The sequence below is a fragment of the Rhipicephalus sanguineus genome, chromosome 1 (assembly GCF_013339695.2).
Source record: "Rhipicephalus sanguineus isolate Rsan-2018 chromosome 1, BIME_Rsan_1.4, whole genome shotgun sequence".
NCBI lineage: Eukaryota > Metazoa > Arthropoda > Arachnida > Ixodida > Ixodidae > Rhipicephalus > Rhipicephalus sanguineus.
Genome location: NC_051176.1, coordinates 299,768,075 through 299,791,401, shown reverse-complemented (window position 1 = coordinate 299,791,401; position 23,327 = coordinate 299,768,075). Strand labels below are relative to the sequence as shown.

General features: G+C 43.7%; 1 protein-coding gene across 2 annotated transcripts in view; it reads left to right on the top strand.

Moving 5' to 3' along the window:
- Positions 1-23,327, top strand: part of LOC119379358 (tyrosine-protein phosphatase non-receptor type 23) — a 94,330-nt gene that overhangs the window by 43,677 nt on the left and 27,326 nt on the right. Inside the window, exons 12-17 of one of the 2 annotated variants that reach the window (XM_037648664.2) lie at positions 280-576; positions 10,632-10,795; positions 10,918-11,069; positions 15,794-15,987; positions 16,121-17,514; positions 20,499-20,522. In XM_037648664.2, the coding sequence (XP_037504592.1) occupies positions 280-576; positions 10,632-10,795; positions 10,918-11,069; positions 15,794-15,987; positions 16,121-17,514; positions 20,499-20,522 (2,225 nt within the window). The remainder of the gene's footprint in view (positions 1-279; positions 577-10,631; positions 10,796-10,917; positions 11,070-15,793; positions 15,988-16,120; positions 17,515-20,498; positions 20,523-23,327) is intronic. The other variant, XM_037648666.2, reaches the window with a different exon arrangement.

Below are 23,327 nucleotides of genomic sequence, written 5' to 3'. Positions count from 1 at the left end.
TAGTAGACTGCAGCTCTGATTTTCAGTGGCCCATTCAAAAGCAAATAGGAAAATTGGCTTTATCATGGACTTCCTGGTATATGTATGCACCTCATTAAATCGAAACTGCAGAACAAAATTACCTCACTAAATTGTGGGGAACAAAATGCTTACAATTTTACATTGGGAAATAAGAATATATATGGTGGTAAATTTTGCTTTGCTTGTTTGTGCGTGTGTGTGTGTGCGTGGGTTCAGTTATACAGCAGTTCACATTCGTATGCGGGTCCTTCGCTGCAGGTCTGAAGGAGCTATATCACAGTGTGGACAAGGACCTTGCACAGGTGGAGCAACTTTTGAAGGAGGAGCGAGAAAAGGAAGCAGCCCACAGCACTGCATTTGGTAAAAGGGCACCCTCAAACCTGATCAAAGAGCTTACAGCAGAGTTTACCAAGTACCTGGAGGTACACCAGCGCACTGCGGATTCCAACAGTGCCCTGCAGAAGAGTTTGGCTGCTCACTCAGCGAACCTTAAACTGCTGGCTAGCCCTCTAGAAGAAGTGGACAAAGCACTGCCCTCAGTGTCACTGCTTGATGGTAAGGGTTTTTGACTCTCTTGACAGTTTTGTATGGAGCCTTCAGAAGATCGTCAAATTTCTACTATTTTAGCCACAGCAATTTCTGACTTGTTCACCCACTCATAGAAATGAATTATATGCGTCATACTTAGAAAACAGCTACTTCAAATGAAATACAGTAAACCTCGTTAATTCAACTTGACGGGATTGGAGGAAGTCCGAATAATTGAATGTTCAATTTACTGAGGGCACTAAGAGCACAATAAACAAATTCCTACTACGTCGACATAGTGCCTCATAATCATATTATCATTTTGGCACGTAAAACCACAAAAACTTTGACATCAAAACACATTTATTTACTGAATTGCAAAGGTATCAGTAACTATAATTGCAGAGGTATCAGTAGCTGCATTTCACAAATTAACTTATAATCAATAGCTTTATTGCATGTTGAGTAAAACCTTGGTTGATGCGAATCTCACGAGGTCACAAAAAATATTCATATCATCCGAAATTCGTATCACCAGAAAACATGGAAAACTGGTATGCAACTAAAGAAAGTTTGTGTACATTTTCGTTGTTTCTCAGGGCCGCAGCAACGTCGTAAGCATGCATGATTGCAAGTAATGTTTTCAGACGTCAGCGATCACACTGGTACTCGTAAACATACGACATATGCGTGCATGTGTAATTGAGAGACCAAATGTGCTGTGACCCGTGATGTCTAGTAGCCCCTTCCTAACCTTAGTACACTTTTCCGCATGACACCAGAGTACTGTGGCGATAGTGACTACTATACCCATTACAGTTCAAAACTTTTACCCACACTCTGCCCATTCCAGTCCAAAAATATTTTGCCAGTTTTGACCACCACAAAAGCAAAACAACAACTGTGCAAGAAAAACGCATCGGATGCTTATTTCCGCCGTTGGTGTTGTGCCATGTCTTTCAGCGATATTTGGGCTGCGTAAGGTGCCCGACAGTGGACTGCTGCAGGCATTTTCCGTTGTCGGGCCTCTTCCGACAATGGACTGTGAAGGGTTTAGAAGCACTCCACACGTGATAGATGAAGGCCAGAAAATTTTGGAACCGCTGTCCTTTGTTGATATTATTTTTCTTTCGCGATGGGGTTGGAGCTGTCTTTCAGGAGATTTACGACCGTGCCCGCGCAAACGGGGTGTTTGTTCAAAATTCAGGGAGTCTCCCAGGCAGATCGGTAGAGTTGGCAGATGTGCGTGTCCCCGATAATTGTGCACGTTGCCATTGCGAGGCCTAGCTCCTTCGCGGCACCCGCATTTTCGATGGAGGCAAAAATGCTTGAGGCCCGCGTACTTAGAGTTAGGTGCACGTTAAAGAACCCCAGGTGGCTAAAATTTCTGGACCCTCCACTACGGCGTCCCTCATAATCATATCGTGGTTTTGGACTGTTAAACCCCAACAATTATTATTATTATTATTGTTAGGCCTAGCTCCTTCACCAGGCCCTTCCACTTCTTCTTTTGGACCTTGTCCACCTTTCATAGGATGTCTAATTGCAAAGACATGGCTTGCTTCGAGGTGGCAGGCAGGTGTAAACACAGTATAACAACGCTTTCTCGTGCGCAGCAACATGCATCAATGCATAAAAAAAAAATTGGCCGCGTATCTGTGTGCTTCGCTGCAAATGTCGTCGAAAGACTATAGTCTTCTGCCATTTATGTTTTGCTTTGCCTCAGACAGCGCCTCCTCTATGTTGAATCGGCCGCATCTGGTTGGCATTGATAAAATAGAGGAGGTGCTGCGTGAGATATGGACGCCATCCGGCAGTGGCGTTGGGAAACATGAGCTTGTGCAGAACCCAGGGCCACTGCCAGGTGGCAGCACCATATCGTCGGCAGGGGGCTTTTTCGTGCATAGTGTCGCATTTTCAGCCTAAGAAACACTAGGGTCTTTAGAGTTACGTATCTATGTATTTTCTAGTAAAGGAACACACCACCTAATACTTACGTATTGATGTTGCGCCTCAGATATGCGTAATATTTGCTTTTTGATCGACAATGTTCCCAAGTATGAACGCAGCTACGAGTTCAAGATGGCTGGGCGTTCAGCAAGTGCTTAAACTTTGGCCGGGTGGCTGAATCGTGTGACAGAAAGACAGACAGACCAAAATTTCTGTGTTCAAGTATCCCAAGAAAGACTATCGTCTTTAAAAGTGATGCCAACGCCATCTGTAATCTAAAAGGGAAGTCATAAGAAGGTAGATTAGGGCCTCCAATCGTGCACACTATCTCGGAGGATATGACATGCCGCTGATGGGTGATGCTGACAACCCAACAGTGCAGCGAGCATGCCCGTACTAGGGTTTCTGGGTGGGCATGTGACTGCTGTGTCTTCTGCGGCAGCGCGGGCAACAGCTGTTCGTACCTGCGCAGTAGCGTACGTTTGTATTGAACGTTTCAGGGTAAAAATCGGTTCCCAACAACTGTGTTCTAGCACACTGCAGGCTAATGGACCTTGGCCAGGGACACAGGAAAATTTGTATCACCTCGAAATACGTACGAGCCGTAATCGTATCACTCATACTTTCAAAGCTCCAAATTCGCATCCCCGCCAATCATGATTCCCTGAAGTCCCTACCCAAGGAAATTCGCGAAACATTCTGTGTTCGACCGCTCCCCCGTAACATGCACCCCGACCGAAACAGCGAGCGACGGAAAGCCAGAGCAGAAACTCTCCATAAAGCGTACGGCGGGGAACGGGATGCTATCTGGGTGGATGCTGCATGCGATCAGCACGGAGCCACAGCGGTGGCCTACACACCGAACACCCCTCCATTAATAAAAGAATTACCTCATGGAACAAAACCAGAAGAAGCAGAAGAGATCGCTATTGCGCTAGCGCTCGGCAGTTCCAATGCGACCTACATCCTCAGTGATTCAAAAACTGCATTGTTAAATTATGCTAGGGGCAGAGTTCACCCTACCACGTTCCACATGCTGACCCAGAACCCCCCTTCCTCCCGCAGCGCTGAGCTCATCTGGGTGCCCGCGCATTCGGGAAACCCTGGCAATGAGGCCGCCGATTCTTTAGCCCGAGGGTCGAGAAACCGGGCACAGGTGGACCTCATGGAGGGTTTTCTCGAAGGAGCGTGCGTGTACCTTTGCTGAGCTCACTGCAAATGCTCGTGCTGAAAGGCAAATATACCCACCCCCCCACACTTCCCTTACTACCAGGGAACAGCACCTATGGCGCCGTCTGCAAACGCGGACCTTTACCTACCCCCTCCCTCCTCTCCCACTACCGACCCACCCCACCTTCCTGCCCTCTGTGCAATGCACCGAGGGCAAACCTAACCCACATTCTCCTGGCCTGTCCGTCTTCTCCTCCTCCCGGCGGGTCGGTGCCACTCAAGACCTGGGAGGACTGGGAGACCTCGCTACGCTCCACGGACCCGGCAAGGCAGAAGATCGCCGCCCGCCGGGCTGCCAACGTCATGGACTTATTAGACATGAACGTTTGAGTGTGGTGGGGTCGCGCGGGGACCCAGGGGGCCTGGGCGGTCCTGAATTCCCTCGCAATAAAGTTTTTTCGACTCGACTCGACTCAGGTTCTACTGTATTTTTGCTTTGCTACTGAAGGTGATCGGCACTCAAAGCACATCTGCTTAGTAGTAATACTCAGACTAGTACAAGTTTTGTGAAATTCATCCTATAAGTTAGTGTCAAAGTACATAGGTATTTACATGGGCATGTATATGAAGTTTATTCAAACAGGACTAGGGTTTTGCGAGAACATGACATGAGGAATGTGCCAGAACAAGTTTGCAGTTTCATTTTAATTGACTTTGAAAGTGATGACTAGGCTTGTGTGAATATAAATATTTTTGTTCTAAGCAATGTCAAAGCAAGTATAGTAATTATAGTATTTAAGAAATTCAAATCGAATAGTTTGAATAGTGGGATTCACTTGTGGATCATCGCAATCCTGTGAAGTGCAGCCTAATTGCATGACTCAGTCCATGTATGCTCGGTTGTGCTATGCTTTCTATGTAAGCTAAACCCGTACTTTCCACTTCTGCAATCTTGAATTCAGACTGCGTGCATTATCTTGGGCCCAGTCACTGATAAGTGGCAAATATCCCACAACAGGCCACTGCCACGCCTACTTTGGCTGTTAGGCCTAAACTGTGCTGCTGTGCTGCATGTCCACCACCAAAGCTACAGTTCAATGCAGTGTAAATGCAAATCTATTTGCAGTGGCCATATAGCTCAGGAAGCCATAAACGACCCCAGGAACAAAAGCGAGATAATGGGGTACAATCTAGCTGAATGGCACCATCTTCTCAGCTGCCATTTTTGACGATATTGTGTGTGAACATGCCTGAAAAATTGAGCCAGGCACAGGGTCCGAAATGTGTACAATTATTAACTGCAAGTTATATCCACAGACCTTTTTTTTGCCGGTTGTGAAGGGGGTGGCAGTTATACGTGGTAAAACATAATCCGTTTTAAAATATGCCATAGTTTGTACACATTATGCACTCCAACAGCTATAGAAGTTAAAAAGGCCAGGGGGTAGTATGCAAGCTTCACCTTGAGGTGTGACTTCATGGCCAACATGCCTGTGCTGCCATGAAACTATCTCTTCAGGTGGGTTAAGTGTAGAAAAATATGTACATTCGTTCACTTGGAATACTTTAAAAACGCTGAATGCTAAAATTCAAGGTGAAGCGAATACTAATATTTTAATATTCACCTATGTCCATAGGTCGGCGAGAAATATGGCACTCACTCAGACTCGCTCATGAAATGGTTTTGCGGTCACTCGGACTTAGAATCACCAAAATTTTCCCCAGCCGAACTCACTCAGACTCACTGAAATTTTTCTCAACTGGACTCACTCGGATTCAAGCTCACCACAGTATTCATCACTCAGACTCAATCGGACTCGAGCTCACCACAATATTAATCACTCGGACTCGCTCAGACTCTTAGCTCGATCTGTGTCTGAGTGAGTCGACTCATGAGTTCGTTAGCATATAGTTAGCTTTTTTGATCAAGGTGTCAATGCTCTTTAACACCAGTATTGGTGCTCTACTTGGCGCCTTTTGATCTCGTATTTTCAAATACGAGTTATCAGTGGTTGCAATCCAGTAAGGACATTTTTATTGAAAGAGGTGACTCACACGAGATATTTTTATCAAGAACTTGCCGTGAAAGAATTTGCCGGGAGGGGAGGTCAAGGTACCTCCCCCCCTCCGCTTTCGTAACTCACGCCTCTGACCTATAAAGACTGAGTTGGCGTATGAACACTAGTGCGTTGAAGTATGCGAGTATAAATGTGAGCCGACATAAGGCTGATAGTAGTGCTGAAGTTGAATAGATAGCACTATAGGTCGGCAAGAAATGTGGAGCACACTCAGACTCACTGATGAAATATATTTTGGGCTTGGGGTCACTCGGACTCACTCACCAAAATTTTACTCACCTGGACTCACTCAGACTCACGGCCAAGGTGTTAGAATAGTTTAGGTGGAGCGACGGCGCATTGGAATGAGGAGAAATCGGGGACCTCTTTCCCTTTCTTGCCGAAAGGAGGCGCGCGCGGGAAGGTGGCCATCTGGCTATACCCAGCACAAACCTGACGCTTCTAACATTCGGTGTTTTAGCGTGTTTAGCAATATCGCAAGGCCCTGTGAGGATTGTGTGGCATTGTAATATCATATACATAAGTTAGATATAAAGACTTAGTGTTTTATGCATGACGGTTCGGCACGCGGCATGAAGCTCATAAACACCACCTTCGGCCTCGGCAACACCGTGGTTTAGGCGATCGTGCCCGCATTTGTCTACAAACGTAAATCTGCAGTTGCGTGACGCGTGTTGAATTCACCCTTCATTTGCTCTCGAAAGATTAATTAATGTATTTGCGGTCAGCATCATATAAAGAGCAGGTATCATGTGTAAGGGGTATTTCGCATATATGAGATCAAGTGAGCCTTCAGAATCTTTTACTAACGAACCGCTTATTTGCAAATTCCGTAAACATTTGCGAGAAGACGGATGCTTTGATGTAATGAAATAAAATAACTCTATTTAGGTCTTTCGGGGCGTGCACTAGCAGGTGACGCGCCGCTCCCACGTCGGAAAATACAGGATTGAAAGAGAATGCAATGAAGTGGGCGACAGCTTGTGGCCGATGACTACGAAGCCGCTCTTTGACATATTCAAAATAAATAGACTGAAAGATATAAGTTATAGTGGGCCAAGAATTTATCACAGTATTGGCACGATCTACGAATTTTACATATTTTTGCCTGAAAAAGTTGCTTTAGCTCGAGTATTGTATGGTGCGGCTGAATGATACGAAAGAATGTTTCCTCACAAGAACGTTTCCTTTTAAATAGCGCTTCCCATGATTTGGTGACAAATCGCCCATCAAAATGTTTTTCACAAACAAAATTTGTTGTTTGCAACTCGCGATTTTCCCGTGGAATAGCAGTGGCCACATTTTCAAGCGGTCACTATCCTTCGGAGCAGCGAAAAAGCAAATTTTCTCCGTGCACAATTTGTAGCCCGAGAGGCATCGTCGCAAAAAGCACTTCTTGCCCATCTGGACAATATAAGTTGTGTAAATAAGGACACGATGAACAAGGATAAGCTATTTCAAATAGGCTAGCATTTAGGCGGCAGACGTTTCGACTGGCGAACGTATGTGCACGAATGGGGCCTCGTCTGGTTAAGCATGTTGGTTTTAACGGGTCAGACAGTGACGTCACGGAATATGGTGTCACTCTCAATTCCTGTCAGTCTGTCATTCCCGAAAGAAGAAACTGGAAAGCAAATGGTTAGGACGCTGAAAAGGAAACGGGCACGACCACTTCACGTTTGTGCACCCAGAGCAGGGCACAAAGTTCTACTTCTGCTACTGTAACAAACAGCATGTCTGTGACGAATAACGAGAGGCAGAATCAGAATGGCACATGGTGATTCATGATGGATTGGTCGGTAAACGGACGTTAACCTTCACTACCACGCGCCAGCCAGCACGTGTAAACGTTGCAAAGGCGGCTGAACAACTAACACCGTGGGCGGCTGCTTGAATCCATGCGATATGGTGCATGCACAACGACAACCCATGAAAGGAATTTCTAACCTACCATTGTCAAATGTGTTGCTTTCTTCTTACAAGCATCATATAGAAAGACGTCAACCCCCCTCACCCCCCTTTCTTTTTCAGGGAATACCTTTTTCTTTTTGACTAATTAACCCAGTTCGGGTCCGCCACGGTGGACTAGTGGCTAAGGTGCTCGGCTGCTGACCCGAAGGTCGCGGGCACGGTGTTCCGTTGTCGCGGGTTCGTTTCGGGCCGCAGCGGTCGCATTTCGGTTGAGGCGAAATGGCAGAGGCCTGTGCGATGTCAGTGTACGTTAAAGAACACCAGATGGTAGAAATTTCCGGAGCCCTCCACTACGGCGTCTCTCATAATCATATCGTGGTTTTGGGACGTAAAACACCAGATCTTATTATTAACCCACTTTGTCGCGGCAGCCTCAATCAATTTGCCACGGTGGCATTATTTGTGCACGAGCTAAAATATTTTTGAAATTCGTGTTCACCTGTAAAGTCATTATCGCTGTTCGCAGAAGCTATATTTCCTATGTATTTCCATCTGTTGGCTACCGCCACTGAATTTCTTGATGTTGTGCATTTACCTTCAAATCAGATTGATATGTGCGGTTACCCTGATAAAAAAGGAACGGCCAGCAGTTGAAGAGTTAACGCAAATGCAGCTTTGTAAGTGACGCGGCCCCAGTTGAAGCGGCTGACCTGAAGCCTCGATACACCCAGCGCAACCTGTCGGAAAAAACGCGAAGCGCGTCCCCATGTTCGGCGAGGAGGCCGCGCGGCGGAGGCGGAACGTCGGTACACCTAACCTATTCTAACACCGTGCTCACGGCTCAATGTCAGTTGGAGTGAGTCGACTCATGAGTGACTTTGCCGACCTATGCCCATGTCTAATGATAACTGGTTGGGGAAAGCCAGCCAGTTAACTAGTTAAAAAAGTTTAACTAGTTAAACTTTCCTTTCTTTTTTTTTTTGTATGGCAGGTTTTTGCTCATATTCATTGAAGCTGTTCATTTAAAAAAAAAAAAAAACACGTTTGTCAGTGTTACTAAATATCTACAGGCTACAGCACGTAATGTGTCTCCAGCCATCGTAGGTGCAATTCTGTGTGTAATGCACTAAAGTTCAAATATTGTCTAGTACAGTAAAAGCTTGGTAATTTGGATTTCACGGGACCAGAAAAAATGTCTGAATTAACTGAATGCTGAATTATAGTGTGTGTCAAGAAAACAATGAAAAAAATGTCTGTTACCTTAATACACTTTTGTTTTCTGCATGAATATACAAATCCTGTTTTTATTTTGTATAAGAGCAGTGTAATACTGCCCACACTTCTCGTTATCTCTCAACTTCCTTCACAATTTGACTGCAGCGCAAGACCCTTGTGTATTAATTAATCCTAAACATGCTATGCGCCCCTCCCTCATCACGGGCCGCCGCTACCAAAACCACCACGTGACAATTTTCTCGCCGGCAAAACAACCTGCAATACAGTAGACTCTCGTTAAACGGAACCTAGAGGGACCAGGAAAATGTGTTCCATTTAACAGGAGTTCCGTTTACTGAGAGATGAACAGGGGTGCAGAATTCATGTACGAAACCAATCATATCAGATTCAGTTGTTCCATTTAAGCAGCAGTTCTGTTTAACAGATTTGCGTTTACTGAGAGTCTACTGTAGATCATTCCTTCATATAGTAGGCAAGTATTATGCCAGCATGCATACCGTGGCTAAAATGCTCTTCGTCTTCAACACCTTCCATCATGTTTGAGTTTTGTGACATTACATGTACATTGCACTGAGTCAAAATGAAGCTACAGAGTACCGTATCCGCTGCGGATGAAACCATGATCGCCACTGATGCGATCATAGCCTCCACCCAGTTCTGAAGGCACATGCACCACCTACACAGAGTCAAAATGAAACTGCTGTGCACCGCATCCACTACGGATGAAACTGTGGTTGCTGGCGACATGATCAAAGATCGCATGCACATAGTTCTGAAGGCACGTGCGACCTGCACGTGCCAAATCAAGAGGAAAATACTGTTTGCCGCAGCTGCTGCAGAAGAAACCTAGCTCACTGGTGCACAGTCATGGATGGCGACGCGCAGTTCTGAAGGCATGCGACAAAAACGAAACTACTGTTTGTCGCAGCTGCTGCGGACGAAACCGCAGTTGCTACCTCTGCGATCATCAATATCACCCATGCAGTTCATGTGCACCGAGTAAAAACGAAACTGGTTTGCCGCAGCCACTGAAGCCTTGGTCGCGAACAGCATGAATATGGATGGTGACCATGCTTTTCTGAAGGCCCGCTACTGATGCAGTGGTAAACACAAATAGGCATGAAGCATTTTGGCTTTCCTGTCATTACCATATGATTCGCTCTAATGGTGATGGCATGCGGACTGCGCTGCCTCGTTTCAATTGGATGAGAACGTCGTTTTCGCTTTTGCATCGCACATTTGTGGCGCTTTGCACTCAGTTCCCTACAAAGATCGTCTTAACTAACCGTGTTGCGGCCAAATTGAACCAAATTAACGAGAGTTTGATTCCATTAAACAATGCATATGCTTGCCGTGACCATAGAGCAAGTCCAAATAATCCGATTTCCCGAATTAAAGAGGGCAGAAATAACAAGTTTTACTGTAGTTTATTCAGACATTGAATAACACATATCAGAGGAAATGTGGCTCCTGTGTCTAGTTCCATCATCTGTGCTGCTCACCATGTTGATCACTGTAGAATTTGAGATTCATGCTTGTTTTGATGGCTAAAAGCATCTCACACTTACAACTTGACACATCACGAGCTAGGCTGCAAAAATATATGTTGTGGCATTTCAGTGGACATGCTACATTGTCTGTAAGTGTACAGAGTTGGTTTCTTATGTGGCAGAATGGTCAAGTGCCATAAGTATGTTGTGCTGTGACCTTTGAGTTTTATTTTAAACTTTCCTTTAGTGCCCAACAATGAAGCTGTGGTGAAGGAGCTCTCTCACCTGCTGGACAAAGTTGAAGAGATGAAGAAGCAGAGGCAGATGCTACATTCACACTTGAGGGATGCCCTTCAAAAAGATGACATCACCAGGCAAATTGTAACGAGGAACAAGGGTGAAGATCTTCAGGTATGTAATATGATTATAAGTGATTCAAACCAACTAGACCGCCTTGACGACTCACAACAGGATTGTCTTCATACAGTGTGGGAATATAATATGACACTAGCAAATTTTATTTTTATGTCCAGGCATTTTTCGCAGCCGAACTGAAAAAGCATGATCAAGAGGTGTCACTTTTGGAGCAGAACTTGACAGCACAAGACAACATCCTGAAAGCTTTGACACAGGCCAATGCTCGATTTGCAGAAACACGGAAAGCTGCCTCTGATATCCTGAAAAGGTTAGTTGTAGAGTGGAATTTCGTTATAATGAACTTGAATGCAGTGAATTGTGCTCATGTTATTCATGTGTCCGCGTGCACACCCTGGCACAAGTAGGAATGAAAGCGTATCCAATAAAAGGCATTGTGCCAAGTTGCATAACCTTTAGTCACCCTAAGAATTAGATTTATTTGAAAAACTTCCACTGTATAGGCTTTATCAGTGCAGGGATGATCTGAGGGTGTTTATAAGCTCTATATAGAGGCTCACTCTACACAGGTTCTCTTGTTAACTTGAAATGCGTAGTACTTTGTAAAGTATCAACAGTGTCTAAAGATTTTTCACAGTGACTCATCAGCTCTCGTAGGCCCCGTATACATATGTCTCGCTGCCTTGACAGTACTGAAAAAAATCTGTCAACGGTGTGTGTGCTCGAGCCGACGTTTCGCCAAGTGGACTTGTCTTCTTCAAGGCTGGAAATGATTTCCTTAGAGCTTGTGTGGATGTGCTTCATACCCTCTCCTCCAATCCAAACAAAGGAGCTAGAGAGGGCAACTGCGAAAGCGGGGGTGGGGGTGTTGGCAGGGGAGAGGCCACCGTGACGAATTGGGTGAGTCAAAAGGAAAGAGGTATTGCGTGAAAAAAAATTGAGAGAAAGAAAGGGGGGGGATTTTGCTGAATTATGGTTTTCAGAGGAAGCAGTACTTAATAATGGTAGGTTAGAAATTCCTAGAAGAAGGGCTTAACTCTGATTGGTTTTCGTTGTGTATGTACCATATAGGATGGATTCAAGAGCCCCCTTAGAAATGTTTATACCTGCTGGCTGGAGTGTATTGAACTTGTGAATAAGGTATGACTCTGTATATTTTCTCTCCTGGGGGCCGGAAGTTTGACTCAAGTTTGTAAAGTTTGAGATCGTCGAAGTTGTGACGTGCTACATTAAAATGCTGTGCCACTGCTTTCGGTAGTTTCTTTGCCGTGTCCGCGCAGTGCCCGTTTAACATTTACAGGCTGTCCCGTTTTGCCAATGTACCGTTTGTGACAATATGAACATTCAATCATGGAGATCACGTTTGAACTAGTGCAGGTGAAACTAGATTTTATATGATAGTCGTAATCACTTTTGGTGCCTTTAATTGTAATGTCATCTTGAAGGTGTTTGCAAGTCTTACATCTTGGACGAGAACAAGGTGTTATGTGGGCAGTAGAATGAGGGTTTACTTTTGCATGCACTAACACGTCCTTAATATTCTTATTGTGGCGATATACAACCTTTGGTATTTCAGGAAACGCTTTTGTAAGGCGCTCGTTGCTTGCCAGTATTGGATAATACTTATGGAGGATATTATTTATGTTTGGGAGCGCATTTGAGTATTTAGTTATAAATTCTGGCGGGGTGGTTGGGCTGTGCTACGAGGGCTGTTTTAGCTAGTGTTGATTTCCTATCTAGTTTGCATGCTTCGTTGTAGGCCTTGTTTAGAGCATCTTGTGGGTAATTTCTTTCAACTAATGTTTCCTTTAGGTTGCTTAAGTGGTGAACGTAGTCACCGTCGTCACTATAGATCCTTCTTATATGCCTTGTCTGTCCGACAAATATCCTTTGTTTGCAGTGTCACGGGTGATGACTTGTGTAATCTAGGTATTGTTGGCTGTCTGTTCGTTTTCTATAAAGCATTGTCTTTAATTTTCCTGTTTCAATAGATACCGTTGTGTCTAGGAAGTTAATTTCACAATGAGAATGGTACATGGTAAATTTAGTACTAGAGTGAAACTAGTATTAGTTTCACTCTAGTATACAGAGCCATACACAGAGTCATACCTTATTCACAAGTTCAATACACTCCAGCCAGCAGGTATAAACGTTTCTAAGGGGGCTCTTGAATCCATCCGATATGGTAGTACATACACAACAAAAACCAATGAGAGTTAAGCCCTTCTAGGAATTTCTATCCTACCGTTGTTAAGTGTTGCTTCCTCTGACAACTGTAAGTTTGCATAAAGAAGAGTGCATAAGTTTGTGGATAGCGGCGCTTGACGTCGTGTCAGTAGGCTCGATGAAATTTAATATAAGCCGAGTACGAGCCACCTTTCGCACGACGCGCAGCTTACCTTATACGGATAGGCCTGGTCACGGTGGACCCTGTATAGGTTACGGAAAGTGTTTCTGTACGGTAATTTTCACACATGCACTCTTCAGTTGGTACGGTATTACCCTTCTTTCCATGTGGTAAACTGGCACTTCTAGCTAAAACACTCTGGTATCGAGATGAAGGATAATCGTTAGCTGCGAGTGTTTTGTGACTGTTAAGGGATACGGGGAATCGTGTGCAGCCCACAACGCAACACGATTTGCCACCCCTCGCACGCACGCCCACAAGGAATTGAAATTCGCACGCACAACCAACAAAGCGCTGGCCTGACACACACGAGCCTTGTGGATAGCAGATGCTGTAGTGGCACCTCGGTTCCATCACTTCCGTCACTTTACCCTAAATGACGTCACTCAAACAATGTTGCCAGTAATTGTGGGAAACCAGGTGGCAGAGCTGGGACAATAAACAAAATTCATTTGTAAAGAATCTGCGTAGCTCTGCAGCCTGTAATTTGGCATAAATGACAGAAACGTGCGACGGAATGTACCCAGCGAATTTTATTGAGAACCATTGACCTTAAAAAATCGCTGGAGTTGGCCTTTGAAATTTTTTACAGGGGCTGCCAACCGGCCAAGACGTGTCACAAGACAATGGTGGAAGTGGAAAGACAGTAAATTATATATACAGAATCGAGCATTCTTTTCACATTTGAATAGGATTTGTATTTTTAAGTTGCGGTTGAAAGTCACAAAAAATGGTGCAATACGTCGCTTGGTGGACAAGCCTTGGTACTGCATTAATGAGTTGTTCGGATTGCAGTACTTACTATGTAGTCTGTTGTTTAGGAGCAGCGCAATTGGGGCTTAAAATTACAGTCTGTATATTATTAGGCATCCTCGCTTTATTCTGTGCTTATAAAGAAGTAAAAGGAGTTGATGCTGAGAAGCGGTGTTACCTTCACGGCAACTAGTGGAGCCATGCCAAGCCATGGCGCATGTGCGCAGCCTGCCATCATGTGCAGCGAACCGCAGCGCACGAACACAAACTGTTATTATGCTCACCACTGCTTGCAACATGTGTTGCCTGTATGACTTTGTTGGTGCTGCAGATAGAAAATTATGATAAAAAATGTTTTGCGGCATTTTCTGCCAACCATTCCATGATTAGACTCTGCTATGCTTTCTGTTGCACTAAAGAAAACAAGTGCCCAAAAAATTGGTTGTCAGTCCCTTTAAAGCATGAAGTACAGAAACCTAGTGGGTGCCAAGCTGTTGAATACTGATCAAATGCAATGCCAGGCATGCTTCAGTGCTGATGTTGTGGAACTTTTAGTAGGCTCAGTTCAAATGACTGCAAGCATTTGGTCATCCCTGTTAATGAAAATGGGTTAAATCACCAGAAAATAAAGTGATAATTAGTGTAGTGGCAGCAGTCTGGCTCTTTTTGAAGAAACCTGTCCCATAGGTCAGCTGTGCTATGCCTGTCACCCTTTCTCATCTTTTTTGCCCTCTTCCCTCTGACCAGGCTAGAGGACCTCAGGTTAACCTATCTGCATTTCTGATGTCCTTGCTCTCTCTCTTGGGGTCACAATTATATAGCTCAGGAGAGGAGTTCTGACTGAAAATGTCTTGAATTAGTAATAGTAAATACAGACGACTACTGAATAAAGTGATTTGCGTCTTGTTCACAGCTCACTAGGCTAGAAATACGATGGCCGCATTAAATAACCTAAGGGCATAACAGAATTGATCATTATCAGGACTAGCCACATTTGCTCCATATGATAATTTTCTGCTTATAAACGAGAAGATAATGAAGGTATCTTTTATTTATATTCCAAGGCTGCAGTAGAGGCCTTTATTGAGTGAATGGCTTCAAGAGCATTGTGCCAGTGACATTAAACTTTCAGTGTAATTATAAGTAAACATGAAGTGTCATTTCCTACACGGTGGGACCATTTTCAGCAGCTCTGTATAATGCTTAGTATGCTGAACTACGTGCATTTACAGAGTTCACAATACTGCTATCAAAACATGTGCCTCGTTCATTTCGGCGCTTGACTAAAGTCTCCCTTTCAAGTGCAAGCCATGAAGGTGTCCATTTACACAATAATGTGAACTAGTATATTGCAATCACTAAACACTTAAAAAAAGCCAAAATCCATGCATATTTTAGAGCAATTGGTGAGCATAATTTTGTTGAATGCCTAGCTGTGTTGAATGCCTAGTTTTACTGGCATAAAGTAGGATCTCTATATCTACTTCTATAGTGTTTTCTTTTTCTCCCTCGTTTTGCTTTCTAAAAAAAAGTTGACTTCAGAAAGTGCAGGGTGTGAGCACTGCATACATTTTATTGATTGGTAAAGTTGAACCCTGATGTATCGAACTGAAATGAGATCGCAAGTTAGTTTGATACATATATCTGTAGTTCAAGATATAGAGTATACTATCTAAAGCTTTTTTTGAAAACTCCACATCTCTAGGATAGTTGCTTGAGGTCATGGGAAGTAAGCGTTTCTCTAATGTACACTTAGCAAGAATGCTTATGCACAAGTTGGAATATTTTCAGCCAGCTGTTACCATATAAATAGACTTCGTTGTGTCGGGTGTACAGGCATAATTCCTACTCACTATGCTTGGTGCCCACTGCAGGCGGGACGCTATGGTGGCATCGTTGATTGCATCATTTGAAGCTTATGAAGATTTAGTGGCTAAAACCCAAAAAGGGGTTGAGTTCTATAAAAAGATGCAGACAAATGTGAGCAAGCTCCTGACCAGGCTTCGCAGTGTCATCAAAGTGCAGGATGAAGAGCGGGCACTACAGCTGGAAGCGCAAGCACGTAAAGGTGTGAGCCTCTAAAATGCTTTGCATTCATCTTTTCTGTAGCTGTGCATGATTTATGCTTCAGCACTTCATATTACTGTGCTTGAGAAGTTGTGACACACTGTGTTTAATTTGCTTACTTTTGTCTTTTTCAGCTGGGAAACTAGGAGGCCTTCCTAGTTCATCATCAGGAAGCATGAAGCTGAAGGACTTCTTGCCATATATGACAGGCCAAAGCATGCCAGTTCCAGCAGAAACAACTGGCACTTCCACCTACTACTCAACGAGCAGTTATGCAGGTTATCAAACTCCACAGGCCATACCTCAAGTGAGCAGTGAAAAGGGTACTGTTGAGGCCTCGGATAAAGCAGCAGATGTAATGGGTATGGGCGTGCGTCCCACACCACTTGGATCTGAGCAGACTTCTCCTCAGCTTTCTGCCCAGAGTGATGGCTATATTCCTAGTTCCTACACAACAGCACCTTTCTCTGAAAGCTTCTCAAGTTCTGATAAATATGGCAAGCTGTCTCAAATGTCGGTCAATAGCTCATTGCAGCCTGGCATTTCGAACCCATCAGTGGCCTATCCAGCAGGTTATACTGAGGCAGCACCAAGTGTAGCATCTAGTATGAATTCTGCCATACCTGGCAGGCACCCTGCTGTTATGCCAGTTGAAAGGACACCAATGGGAACCATGCCAGAGTACCATAGTTACACAGAGTACACACCATCAGGCATGTACAACCTGCCAACCAGCCCGGCATCTACTCTGACATATACATTTCGCAATGCTAACCTCCTGTCACAAGGCCCTGAAGGCCATCGGCCACCTGAGAGCTCCAGTTTCATGGCCTCCACTAACAACACGTACGCCTATGGCCAGAGTGTGATGAGCCCTCAGCAAGGTGCCCAACAAGGAATGTCCTACCAGTCTTATCCCAATGCGTCAGCATCCTCCACATCTCTTGCTGCACAGCCAGTGTACTATGGACTTGGCTATGGCCAACACCCATCCACACTCAGCATTCAGGCACCCGTTTCATATGCTCAAAGTTACAACCCTCAGCAGCCGGGTTCATCAACACCCGGCCAACAACCAGCATCTGGAGACAATCATTGTGCACCAATGGCATCTATGTACGGGCCCTACCCTGGAAGCTATTATGCCCGTGGTGCTGACCAGGCTGATGCACAGCAGCAGCTGGCATTTCAAGCTGCAGTGCCACAGTCATCAAACTTACAATCTTATGCCAACAACTCATGGGGCTACCAGTCCACACAGGTGATGCAGTACCCTTCTGCAGTGGGATCAGCTTCCGGAACAGCGACGGTAGAGGCAACAGGTGTGGTACCCTTGCAGCCAGTGGCAGCTGCACCAGCATGTGAGGTCGCCGGTGAGGCCCATGCTCCACAGCCTCTGCAGCCTGGGACCTATGTGATGGATTCCACTGTGCCCCTCATGCCTGAGGCAGCAAAAAAAGACCTGCTTTCTGCAACACTTGACTCCACGCAGGATGCAAAAACTCAAGCAGCTGTCCTTCAACCGCAGGTACGTGTATTAACTATTGAGTATGTTGGCAGATTTAATGTATGTTGCCACAAGTGTTACGCATAGTTGACACCATGGAGATGTTAAGACCATAATTCATATGGCATAGAGCAGTACGACAGGGACAGAGAAGAGGGACGCACACACACAGCGCTAACTTGCAACTAATGGTTTTATTTGTGATCACACATGCCTTTTATACAATAGCAGTGGATCAATAAAACCGAAAGAACATGTAAAGATACAGCACAAAGCTTGCACGTGTCATCACTAATCACAGCAATCTGCACCCGCAAACGTCAAAGCGATGATTCCAGATACATCTTTTCTTTAGCTGACAAAGCTAAAGGAGGCACACTCACACATTTTTCTTTCCTTTTTTCGATTTCATAGGCTTCAATTATTTCCTGCGTAATTCTGCCGCAGGCCCTATCGAGAATACGCGTGTTTTGAAACTTTGGGGCGCAACCACACCTCTGACAGTGAATTCCCAAATGACCAGATGCAGCTTTTTCTACATTTTACTGGTGTTCCCTAAGTCCTTGGCTCACACACCTTCCAGTCTGGCCTATGTATATGCATTCACATGTCAAAGGGATACAATACACAATGCCTCGACTGCAATTGACAAATTTTTCCCAGTGCTTGATCATACAATCCCGCTTCCCGCTACTCTCTGCATTAACCTTTTTGCTAGGGATGGGCGAATATTCGGGTGTTTCGAATATTCGAACGAATATTACAGTATTCGAATTCGCTTCGATACAAATTTATATTATTCGAAATTTCGAAGTATTCGAAATGAACGAATATACTAGTATGTATGTTTGACCGCACATAACCCCCTGTAAAGGTGGTTTCACTGCAGCATCAGGTTGCTGTACCGTGAAACCACCTTTACAGGAGAAATCTGCACTGCCGCAAAGCCACACTTCAAAGCTAAGCGTACATTATTTATTTTTTTTAAAGTTTAAATCATGTTATATGGGCTTATATGCGCTAAGTATAGTAATTTTTAAATTGTAACATATTGTACCACTTCTAACCTGCACCCTACTGCTATTCAAATCTTGACACCATTCAAGGTTGCTTCCACTTCATTTCAAACCAAAAAAGTGACATTCGCTCATACCTAGTTCCAATTCTTAAAAATATTGTGCAAGGGTCATGACAAAAACACTCATTTTTCATAATAATATGCGCTATATACTATTCGAACTATTCGATTCGAAATTATTTGACCAAATCACTATTCGCTTCGGATTCGCTTCGAACCTCAAATTTGCTATTCGCCCATCCCTACTTTTTGCACATCCCTTGTAATCATTTGGGAGCAGAAAAAAACAAAGTCTGTACCGGCCTTCCTCGCTATCCTTAGCAAATTATGCGAAATGGCATGCATTTAGGGCACTACAGCAACGTTGGGTGCCTTACTGGCTGGTGGCTGCCTGCTCCCCGGCATTTGCCCTTCTCTTCCTGCTCACATTTTCGGTTACGGCGTTCAACAGGCGCATGGGATAACCAAATCTATTAAACGTTTAGCTTGGTCATTATACCTATATGGTTAGGTAGCGCACTTTCCTTCCTGTTTTTTTGTCCCCATCCAAAGTGCGCTACCTAACCATATAGGTATAATGATCAGTCACCAACTAGCCCAGCTCTCAACCTTATTGTTTAGCTTGGGCCGACAAGCTTGTATCAAGCCTGTGGTGACACGACTTCATCAGTGAATTTTGAAAACAGGAATGGATCAGAGCACGCTTTACCAATGTTGAGTGAGCAGATGTAAACGGAAGAATCGGTTTATTTCCTCGCGGTTCATAGCTCCAGCACACTCCTGCTGGCGAAAAATACAGCCCGAGGTCTAAAAATATTATAAAGTTTTCCTTAGGTACTTCATGCGTCAGCACTAGGGGAGATAACTATGTCGTGAATATGGTTAGCGTTTCTGAAACTACCACGTCAAAATTATTAGGTTCGTTATTAGCAACGATCCGATAGCCTTGCCTTCTTTAGCATTGTCAGCTAAAGAAAAGATGTATCTAGAAACATCGCTTTGACGTTGGCAGGTGCAAATTGTTGTGATTAGTGATGACACGTGCAGGCTCTGTGCTGTATCTTTACACGTTGTTCTCTCGGTTTTATCGATCCACTGCTATCGTATAAAAGGCATGTGTGAGTGCAAATAAAACCATTAGCTGCAAGTTAGCGCTGTGTGTATGCGTCCCTGTTCTGTGTCCCTGTCGTGGTGCGCTACGCCATATGAATTACGATTCCCAACCAACTAGCCTGACAACGTGCCTTAGCAGATGTTAGGAAATATGTGTGGTTCTGTATTTTCTGAGTTTTTTTTTCTTTTCCCTAAAAAATCTGATTAATTTGAAAATGCAGAACACTGCAGATACCCAAGTACAGCAAAATGTCTGTAATTCAATTTGGTTTGTTTTAAATCTTATGTAGTTGATTAAATTTCTCTAGTACCATAAATTCTGACGCAAATTTTAATAGCCAGTGCCTTCTTGGACTACAAATTCCTAGACCTACCGAGCATTACCAGCTTTGTGCTGGTCAACAAAGTGCTTCAAGTAGTGCTGACAACATGGCAGCATGAGCACCTCATGGGCACCAGTTCCTTTAAGGTGTGCTGCCTTGTTTCCCGACTGAAAATGCAGCGTGTGCCAAGTAGCGTGACCCTTCTGCATACTTATGCATCGTGTGAAGTGTGCGTCAAAGTAACGTCCAGAACAGGTCAATATGCATAATGGCGCTCTCCTGTGCAACGCTGACCTCACTTCAGTATGACCAAGGTGATTCCACAATGTGGTACAGAGTTTTATATATGTGTTTATTTATTAGCTTTTAAGGCCATTTTTTTTCCCTTCTTTCTACCTTAATTTTTTTTATCTACTAGTGTGCAAAGTGTATGTTTGTTTTCCTTGCCCTTTAGTGTTGTCCTTCCTTTTCTTCTCTTTCCTTGACCACAGGACAGTTCAGATGTCCGCCAACAGGTGAGATAGTTGTGATGCTCGTGGCCTTTCCTCTTGATTATATTCCTATATTTAAAAAAACAAAAGCAAATCAACTGGGTTAGCCAGAGTCTTAAAGGAGTGCTGACATGATTTTGAGACACCGCAAAAGGAGCACTTTACGTTTCCTTGGTATGCAGTGCTAACGCTCTCCACACACCGGAGTCGGACAACACGTGTAAAACACTTTACTTTGATTTTAAAGTTTTCGTCGGTGAGCATCTGCAAGCCATCCCCACCGCAATGGACATTATCCCAGTGAGTCAACACAGTTCCACTGAGTGTGTGAATTCTGTGTCCTGCATGCAGTCTAAATTGCAGAAATCACTGTCAGGGTCGCTGGATGACAATTCACTCATCGTTGTTTACGTACACCACGAACAGATGATAGTGCTGCCGAGTATGTCGCGAGTTGCTGTCTTCCTGTGACGTCACACTGCCATGACACGTCACTGAGAAGCCGCCCCCTCGATATCGAAACCGAAAGTGTTTTTTTAAGGTAGAGGTATTAATAATATATTCGACACATTCCGAGGCACCACAATGGTCTTTTTAGGGTTCTCGACTCCAGTGCTTTTATTTAGAGCAACAATCCGAAAATATTTAAAATTCATGTCAGTACTCCTTTAAGAACATGGCACCAAGTGCTACTAAAAACAGATGAAAGCACTCCCAGATTTGCACCAAGTAATGTTTGATGTAATATGTTGTGTAGTAGGTAAGTAACTGTGTGCCTGTGTACCTTGCTTCTTTCTCATAATTATTTCATAGTTATGAAATATGTGTAATTAGAGTGATTCACAATCTCACGGGCTCTGAATTTTAACATGAATAAAAAAACCTTGCTAACCTTGAGGATGCGGGTTTGATTCCTGACCACGGCGGCCACGTTTCGTTGGAGGTGAAATGCTTAAACATCTATGCACTTATGTTTAGGTGCATATTAAAGAACCCCAGGTGGTTAAAATTGATCCGGTACCCCCACTACAGCGTGTCTCATAATCGTGTCGTGGTTTTAGCACCTAATATTATATGAATTCAAAAACCTACATAACAAGAGACAATCTGAATAGTACTCTGAATGCTATATTTTACTCGAGGCATGTGTACACTCTGTAATGCCTATGTTTTGTATAAATTATTCCTAAAAGTGTGTGAATGTTTGAAATTGATTAATAGTCATTTCTTTTCAAATGAGAATAGTAACGAAACTTGCGAGAGCTTGATGCCAGTGGGGACTGTTCCGAAATATGCTGCTGCAGGATTGCTGTTTTCCTTGCTTATAGAAACAAGTTACTGGGTGATCACACGGGGCAAATAACTTGTACTCAATAAATTTGTTCGCCCTTGACGTTAGTTATAGTACAATCAATTAAAGGGATACTGACACTGAAAGTGCGGCATATAGCGCTGGATTCGGCACACGAACTTCAAAATTCATATAAATTACCTTTCAAGCTGTATTCGCTGTTCAGATTTGGTAGATGATATACACAAGTTCACGAGAATCAATCCTGCAGTCTATTGTAGCCATGGAATTTTGTGTCAGTACCCATTTAATGTTATATATAGAACTGACAAAGCATACAGCATGACCTTGTATGCATTCGAGTTACTAGGTTGGCATGAGCTTCAAGCATTTTTGGGGCAGATTTGAAATTGTTTTATAAAATTTAACACACCATTGGCATTACCGGTCATATAACCTGTATGTTTATTTGGAGATTGTTGGATCCAAAAAGAACAGTAAACCACATTAAAGAACACCAGCTGGTCAAACTTTCCAGAGCCCTCCACTACGGCGTGCCTCATAATCATTTCGTGGCTTTGGTACATGAAAGCCCAGATATTATTATTATTATTATTATTATTATTATTATTATTATTATTATTATTATTATTATTATTATTATTATTATTATTATTATTAGAGAGAACAGAAACCCCCCACACACCCCGTCCACTCACTTGTTATTTATAGCTGCCATGAGATCTTCAAAGCCTGAGTAAAGCTTATCTGACAGGCCCATCCATCTTGGAAAAACACGATCACCCAGAATGCTGGAATGGGATATGAAGGCGGGGTTGATAGTAGCCGATGAAGCTTAGGAGCAGCACACATGGCAGTGCTCCCCTGTGAAGAAACATTGTCCGTAAAAGAGAAACATGGAAACATCATCATTATCAGCCTATATTGTGTCCACTGCAAGATAAAGGCCTCTCCCAATGAACTCCTGTTTAACCTGTCTTGTGTAAGCTTATTCCATTTTATGCCTGCAAATTTCCTAATTTCATCACCCCACCTAACTCTCTGACTCAGCTGCATTTTTCATCCCTTAGTACCCATCCTGTTGCTCTAACTGACCACTGGTTGTCTGTCCTTTACATTACATGGTCCGCCCAGGTCAATTGTTTTTCTCTTAATGTCTAAAATATCGGCTACATCTGTTCATTGATACCCTGCTGTTTTTATGTCTGGTAATGTCACGCCTATCATTTTCCGTTCCATCTAATGTTGCATAGTCCTTAACTTCTTGGGTTTTCTTTGTTATCCTTCAAGTTTCTGCCCTATGTGTTAGTATCAGCAAAATGCAATGATAGATTGTGTAGTTTTCATTTTATGGACATTGGTAAATTGTTGGTCATTGCCTGCCATATACACTCCAGCTCATCCTTATTCTTTAGTGAATATTCTTTTCATGGATGGGTTCCCCTATTTTTAATTAACCTAGATGTACAGTATGGTCCACTGTTAAAGGGAACACTCGAATGAGCACCTTTCATTTT